Below are 8,125 nucleotides of genomic sequence, written 5' to 3'. Positions count from 1 at the left end.
TTTGCGGCCGTGCGCTCTCAGAGCACCTTGACTAACAGGACCTCACGGAGGAGGCGGAGCCTATCAGTGAGAGGGGCGGAACCTGGGAGACGTGATGATTCAAACGGACGAATGAGCTCTGCGCATCTGGCAGAAGCCGCCAATGACCGGTCGTGTTGGGGCGGGGCCCACAGGCCCTAGTGGCTTTGGTTGTACGGCGGCTTTGGCGCATTTTCGGCTGGTTTGATTCATCCATTTTGAAGAGACAGGGGAGCGGGGGGCTCGTCTGATTAAGGGGCCCTGAACCTAGGAGCGGCGGAGTTTGAGAAGCCAGCAGCTCGGGGCTCGGCGGCAGCGGCCCCCTCGGCCGAAGTTGGGGGGGGTGGGGCGCCGAGCGCGCGGGGTGGGGGGGGTCCTGGTCTTTGGCTTCTCGACTCGGTCCTGTTTGGACAGCGAACATGTCTCGGCCTGTCAGGTCAGTGCGGAGTCCGAGGCCTGGAACGGGTTGGAGGGGGTTGGGGTGAGTGGTGAAGGAGTGGGGGACAGAAGCCTAGAGTCGGCCCTCCTGTGCCACGCGCGGCCTTCTCCCTTTCGGGGCCCGCGCGCGCCCTTGAGCGTGGGGGGCCTTGCTGGCCCGCGGGGCTGCGCGGGGGTAGCGGCCGCGCGCCCATGCGCGCGCTCTTCCCCGCCCCGCGCCGTTGCAGGGCTCTGGGCTGCTTTGCTGCCTCCCCCACTCGCCGCACTGGAGCGGGCGGGGTGTTCCCCGAACCGCCAGCGGTCGGAGGGGGAGGGGTGTGAAGTCAGCGCCCCCACCCAGGCCCCACCTCCTCCGGCCCGGCCCCTTGGAGCCGGCCGCGGGGACCAGCGGACTGGGTCTCGGACCCCACCTTAATTGGGGGGGGGAGGGCGGAGACGCCGTATTGCCCCTTCCCCCCTCGGCTTGCGTGGGGGTGGGGGGGGGGACTCAGCCCTTTTTCTCTAGCGGACGGGGGTGTTCCATGCAAAGCAGGAGGGGCAGCTCTGCCGCCGGGCCCCGCCTCCGTCCTCCGGGTGGCTGCAGAGCCCCGCCTCTCGGATCGGGCCGGGCGTGGGCGGGACGCGTTCTTTTTCCCTCCGCAGCAGAGAGAGTTCGGGACTAGGCCCTGGAAAATGACTGCTGTGTCTCCCCCAACTCGGAGTTTTGAGCTGGTTAACCCCCGCTCTCCCCGCCTCGAGTTCGTTCTTTGCCTCCGACTAGAAATGTCCTTCCTCGGAAATGTCCCTACTCAGGGAGGTGTGGGTTAACTGCACGACCTAAATCCCGTGTGGTTCTCGTTCCCGCTACCTCTCTCTCCTCTTCCTCGGCGTACACGTCTCGGATGTTTTTGTAATCTTATCTTTACCTCGAATAAGTTTAATAATAAACGGGCTAGATTCGGTTAATCGTTAGACTTTATTCTGAGAATTTCAACAAGTTTGCTGTTCCCCAGCGGACAGTGGAATCGCCCTTGGCCGTCCTCCCGGCTATCGTATGGAATGTGCCATTTATGGAGGGGTGTGGCTTAATCCAATCTGTTGAGGCCTTACGAAGGAGAGCTGTTGCAAATAAATATTACTTTTAATGTCCTTGGCGCTTTCAATGTAAGGAATTGGCTACTTTGCATAGTGGTTTATGGATAAATAGGTTTCGTTTCTAAATGTTTTTAATAGTTGTTGCTTCCCCTTCATTCCAAGTTTTGTGAGGAACGGAAGTATTTTGAGCTAGAGCTCTAAAGGGAGGTTTGGAACTCCGGAAAGGGTTTTGTGCTACACCGTTCTGTCTGCAGACTAGAACAGCAGTCTCCAGCTGGTGGGGGTATGGGGCTGCATGCTCCTACGCTCGGGGTGGGCGTGAGGAGAGTGCTAACTAACTACCTGACAGCTTTTCTGCCTAATTTAAACCCGCATCTCCGATAACTCACCATCGCCACCGGGAAGAGTTTTGCCTACATTTTGGCACGGAGTCTGAATAGATACTTCAAATTATAGTTTGCATACTTTTTTTGGCATAATAAATGACCAGTGTATCCCATCAGTTTATGTAGAGTATTTTCTTTAGGATCAGGAGAAATAGACAATATCATAATAAAGATTTGTTTCATCTGGATTGGATCTTCTGTCTCCTGGGAGTAAATTACTGTGTGGTGAAATTGGACTATTACTTTTCTTTACCTTTTAACTGCAGTTCACTAGGTTTTGATGACTTTTAATTTTATTATTGTAATTTTACTCATGTGCCTGAGTTTGTACTCCCAAATTTAGATGCTGGAACACGAACAGAACTTTTTTTTTCTTGAAAACTTGCATTTTTAATGTCACCGGGTAGGGGTAAATATATTAAGCACGTTCTAATCAGTTTTTTGAAGGCATTGGGATTTGTGCACAACTTTTTTCTTGCTCAGTCTGTTAAAAGTAATTTTGACTGTATATTTGCCCCTAATTGAAGAATGAAGTTAATATATTATGGGCTTTTTTTGGGTCACTTTCAAGTTATTAATTTTAAAGCAACTTGGTTTTTGATTATATATTTTAGTGAAGAAATCTCTTTGTAACTTTTTTGAAAGCCTTTAACATACTCTTGACCAATAATAAAGCAGAAATAATTAAACTTGACTTTGGTGGTTTGTTAAATTTTGCAATAAAAAAGTTCTGCCTTAGGGAAGTGCTTTTGTAATTGAAGAGTCTGTGTACTTGAGGGAATGTAACAAAAAAAAGATAGATGTTGACCCAATATCAGAATGATCAACCTTGTTTAAAAACAAACCAAAAACAAGAAAAACATGTGTTGGAAAATGTGTCCCTGCAGCTTCTTTTGGGATATGTTTCTACCCTTAGGCCTGTATATAATTTTGAGGATTTTCTGCTTTTCATTTTTTACTGTGACTGTTATTTTCATTTTAATATTAACCTAAGCATTTAAGGAAGATTTAAAAATGTACTAATGGCTGCTTGACACCAGTTTCCAAATGGATGGAATGATGAACTGACCGGCTACAGCAGGGTTTTCCATAGACATGTGTGCAACACATATTTAAGTAGTTTTGTTCACACTGTATTGCTGTCACCTTTTACAGTATCTGACTCATATATAAATGAGAGCTGAAATATTTTAGGCCTTGGATTCAAATTTATAGCGTAAAATTGCAGTCTTAGAGCCAGAAAGAAATTTAGGCAAATTCATTTTACGAGTGACTTAATGTGGGGACCTGGACAAGTGAAGTGCCTTGCATCACACACTAGTAGATGCCAAGATTGGGCCTAGAACCTAGATTCTTAATTTACAGCCCTGCTTATCCTCATCCTACCCGCTTTCTACATAACCGCTTGTCTCTTCTACCAGATAAGTGTTGATGTTATTTTAGTGTATGGCACTTTTAACTTTTCAAAATGCTTTCATGACTCTTACCCTTATGAGGTAGGGAAGAAAATGCTGTTACTTTTGAAAGAAAGCTCAGAGATTTACTAACTTGCCCAGCCTAGAAACCAGGTTTTTTGAAATTTACCTTTGTATATTCATTAGAGGTCTTCCTCCCTTATTGAAAATGGTCCAAATCACTCAGATCAGTCTGTTTGCTCCTTTCTTTATAATGTAAGTGTACCTGATGTCTTGTCTTCTTTTGTTTAGTACTTGAGACTGCAAGGAACCTTTAACATCGAGAGTTTAGATGTGAAAGCATAGGCTTTTACAGATTGATATAAAAATTTTTTGGTCATTTTTTTATTTATGTTGAGAATCAGCTTCCCCAAGATTCCAGATTGCTTTCTTTTCAAAGAGAATTCGGTTGGAATGTGTCTGGATTTCTAAAAAAAAAAAATTGATATTCTCTCTTACCAGAAAATTAGTTTCAACAAGCCCTCGGTTAAAGGGAAATACTTGGAAACCTGAAAATTCAAGGTAGCTTGGAATTAATGATACCAAGTATACACAGGAAGACACTTAAGAGTTTAGTATACTAGTAAATGTAGTTTTAGATGAGCCTGGTTCCTTGTATCTGATCTTATTCTCTATGTCCAGGTCGTGTGTGTGTTTGTGTGTGTGTGAAAGAAGTGTGATTTTATTAACCTTTGATCTGTACATTTATTGTTACTTACATGTCACTTTCTTCTAAAAAGACAAATTCTTCTGTAGACTTTACCTTCAAGATATCTCACATAATAACTTGGAAAGCCTGAATAATGGAGGAGTTAATTTTATAACAACACTTAAGTATTCAACATTTCCCAACATATATGTATTTAATCTGAAAATTACAAGAAGACAATGTTGGGAATTCCCTGGCGGGCCAGTGGTTAGGACTCAGCACTTTCACTGCCGGGGCCCGGGGTTCAATCCCTGGTTGGGAAACTAAGATCCAGTGTGCGGCGAGGCCAAAAAATAAAGTGCCAAAAGAAAAAAAAAAAAAAAAAGACTTTAAAGTTTGATTTTTTTTTTAGAGTAATTACCAAATAAACATTTACTAAGAGTAAGTGCAGAGTCAGGTACTGAGGATTTCACTTTATCTTGTTTTACCCTTATTACAACCCTGTAATAGAGGATTTTTTAAAAAATTCCCATATAGTAGATGACGAAATAAGCTTAAATAATATGTTACTCAAGGTCACAGAACTGTGAAACAGCCAAGATTTGAACCTAGATTTTCTGAATACAGTGCTGGCATTCTTTCTGTGGTAACACTCTTCCCTTCCTAGTGTTTGGCATGAAGATGGTCAAATGCTATTTTATTTTGTAATCTGTAAATAATGGTGAGTGCATTCTGTATGCACTGGTTTTTAAGCTCTATGTAGAAAATATTTGAGGGGAAATATATGGCCAAAATATTTTAAATAGCAGTTTTTTCAACTTACTCTTCAAAACAATTCTCAGAATAAGTTTTAATTAAAAGCATTTTTTTTTTTTAACTAGAAAGAACTTCTGAGATTAAGTCCAGTTCCTTCAATTTACTACTGATGACTTAAGTCTAGGAGCTAAGGCGTAGAAATAATAGTAAAGCTGGATTTAGACTGCATGAGTCTTACCTATTTAACTCTCCATTAGATTTACATTTATTGTATACATTTTTTTTTAAACATTTTATTTATTTATTTTTGTCTGAGTTGGGCCTTTGCTGCTGCTCGCAGGCTTTCTCTAGTTGCGGCGAGCAGGGGCCACTCTTCGTTGTGAGCTTCTTATTGCGGTGGCTTCTCCTGCTGCAGGGCATGGGCTCCAGGTGTGTGGGCTCAGTAGTTGTGGATCGCAGGCTCAGTAGTTGTGGCACATGGGTTCAGCTGCACCAAAGCATGTGGGTTCTTCCTGGACCAGGGCTCGAACCCGTGTCCCCTGCATTAGCAGGCAGACTCCCAACCACTGTACCACCAGGGAAGTCCCTATTGTATACATTTGATTCCACGTAGAATGTTTTACAGGTCTACAATCCTTAGTTTGAAACCATTGGGGACTATATGTGTTCAGAAGTTCAAATTTTTTCAAAAATTTAAGATATATAACAGGGCGCCTATACTGTATATATAATGTACCATCACCAGTCTGGGGTAGTGCTCCTATAACCAAACACATTAATCTCTGTGGTAAAACCTAGGAATTTTCACACTAAAAGAAAATCCTAAAAAGCCCCTCTTGTTTGCCCCACATACGTTTACCACCATATAAATTATGAAAAGACTTGGTTGTCAGAACTTTTTGAATTTCTAAATTGCAGATAAGAAGACTAGACCTTTAACAGCACAGTTCCTTTCTCAATCTTCAATTTTAGAAAAAATAAAATTACTCGAAACTCAATAGAGCCATCACTTAACGAGCAACACTTTTTGTGCCAATTCTGCCGGATACTTCTCATGTTTTTCAAAATCTTGAACAACTCTGAGCAAGGTATATATTATCCCTTATTTCATATGTGAGAGGGCTGAGGCTTAAGTAAATTAAGTAACTGATCCAGTTCACCTAACCATTAAAAAGGAAACAGGAATTCAAATAGAGGTTGTGGCCGGTGTGATCTTTCCAGTCAGACAGTGCCACGGGGTGTTAACTCTTTCTCATGGTAGTAGCACATTTGGGGGTTATGGTTCATAGCAGGACTTTGGTGGGGAAGACCAACTTTAAAGTGAGCTGGGGGGGTGGGGGGTGGAGGAAAGGAAAATTTTTTCGAAGGAATAAGAATATGTGAAGGGGTTAATTAAAGGAAAAGACACCTGAATGTAGAGGAAAAAGCACTGAAGTAGTGTGAGGCTTTTGTGGGAGGAAACATGAATGTTAGATAAGTGGCATTTAAGTGTATACATACTTCAGGGACATTTCCCCCTGACCAAAATAAGTGAATAGATTCCAAAGCCACCTAAAGGACACCACTGAAAACTGATGGGCTCATTTTACTTATATGTATAGATGCAAGAATGCCAAACAGTATTAGCTAACTGAATCCAGTATGTATTAAAAATACATATGATCAAGTAACATTTGTGCCGGGAATAAAACTTAAAATCTGTCACTGATTTATATTAAAAGACCAAAGGAGAAAAACCATAGCATTTGAAAAGGTTCAGCACCTATTATAAAGCTCATCAGTATATTACAATTAGAAGGAAATTAAGATTAATAAATTGGGATTGATTTAACTTGACAAAAGTTACCAAGGTAAGTGGTTGAGTTTTAGTGTTTGAAATCATTGCAATACAACTAGTTAATAAGGAGAAAGTAGTTTTGAATAAAGAAAGGGAGATTGATTTTATTTATGTTTTTGGTCTGTTTTCCCCAGAAATATAAAAACAAGGCCACCATTCTGTGTAACTCTGGGACACCATCCACATTATAGTCCATGTGAATAGTGCCCCTCTGGCATTTAGAGACTGCGGTGTTGTGGACAATAAGAGAAAACATTTCATTTAGTATATGACCACTTTGGTCAAAATGGGGCATCCCTTTGTTTTGTTTCAAAAAATATTACTATCTAGGTTCTAGGAAGTGGAACTGATTGTTAGAGAATTGCATTGCCATATTTTAAAATAACTAGTATCTAAATAGCCATAATTATAGGTCTTTGAAATATTTTTGGTGAAGAGACCACAGGTTGCCAAAGAGTGTTTCAACTGGCTATAGCATATTTTCAGGTGCTTCTTAGGGCCTATGTACTTATTGAACTGTGCACCTGTTCAGTTACCTGCAAAGCAAGGTGATCTTCAGGGAGATTTCATGTGTCAAGATAAAATGGCCCAGAAGATGAATTACTTGAGAAACTAAAACCTAGCTCCACTGAGAAGTAAAAATCCAGCCGGCTATTTATTGGGCTGGGATAACAGACTATCTTCCACAGATATGCTACAACTGGCAAGATTTATAACAATGCTTCTTTGACTACTGCTTTCCTGCTACGAAAAGATTCTCTAAAATCAGACTGTCAGAAACTTTGCTATTTGCAATTATATCAGAGTGAAACATGACACTTTTATCAGGAAAAGCTAACTCCTTTTGACACGGAGAGCTATCCTCGATTTACATTTTTAGAGCTTCAAATGAGGGGTTGCTGGGCACAAAATTCACATCTACCTTAACTTCTTTGCCAAGAAATAGGACCCAAGGTCCACTTTACTGTCTAGACCTGATGTAGACCCCTTGTCACACAGTCTGCTGTGCTTTGAGCCTATCAAGACACTGCTTCATTTAAATTTCACCTGAATTGTACCCTTCCCCGAATCCTTTTTAAGTTTTCCTCTGTTTGGTGAGATGCTCCACACTTCTAATGTTCCATCACCTTTATTGTAATGAGTCAGTAAATCTTTGTCAGGCTACAGATTTGTCCCTGGTAGTTGAGTTAAGACAATTGGAAAAGTCCACTGAGGGTTCCAAGACTCTTGCTGCAGACAGGACTCTACTTGGTAATGTGCTCATCTGAGACCCCTTTAATCTCACCTGCTTGAGGTTTACTCTGTTCCTAATTGCATAGTTTTTGCACTCAACTTCTGTTGGGAAAAATCTAGCCCATTTTATTTACCCAGTGCTTTGTTATACTCATTGAAATTTGTGTGTGACTTTTAAATAAAATAGTATACTATATGGAGAGAATATGGTGGAACTGAATGTATTTTGGGAATAAGGAGTGCCATATAAGAGTTCATGTTTATTCATCTGGACTGAAAT

At 41.8% G+C, this 8,125-nt stretch overlaps 1 protein-coding gene across 2 annotated transcripts in view; it reads left to right on the top strand.

Moving 5' to 3' along the window:
- Nucleotides 1–223: 223 nt before the first annotated feature.
- The window catches only part of NUCKS1 (nuclear casein kinase and cyclin dependent kinase substrate 1), a 30,605-nt gene continuing 22,703 nt past the window's right edge, over nt 224–8,125 (top strand). The window contains exon 1 of one of the 2 annotated variants that reach the window (XM_081226482.1): nt 224–454. In XM_081226482.1, coding sequence (XP_081082608.1) covers nt 438–454 — 17 coding nt within the window. In that variant the 5' untranslated portion in view covers nt 224–437. The remainder of the gene's footprint in view (nt 455–8,125) is intronic. The other variant, XM_081226481.1, reaches the window with a different exon arrangement.

Source organism: Mesoplodon bidens (genome assembly GCF_964165515.1).
Source record: "Mesoplodon bidens genome assembly, chromosome: 2".
Taxonomy (NCBI): domain Eukaryota; kingdom Metazoa; phylum Chordata; class Mammalia; order Artiodactyla; family Ziphiidae; genus Mesoplodon; species Mesoplodon bidens.
The sequence above is the reverse complement of the archived record's forward strand: the minus strand, read 5'-3'. Positions and strand labels throughout refer to the sequence as shown.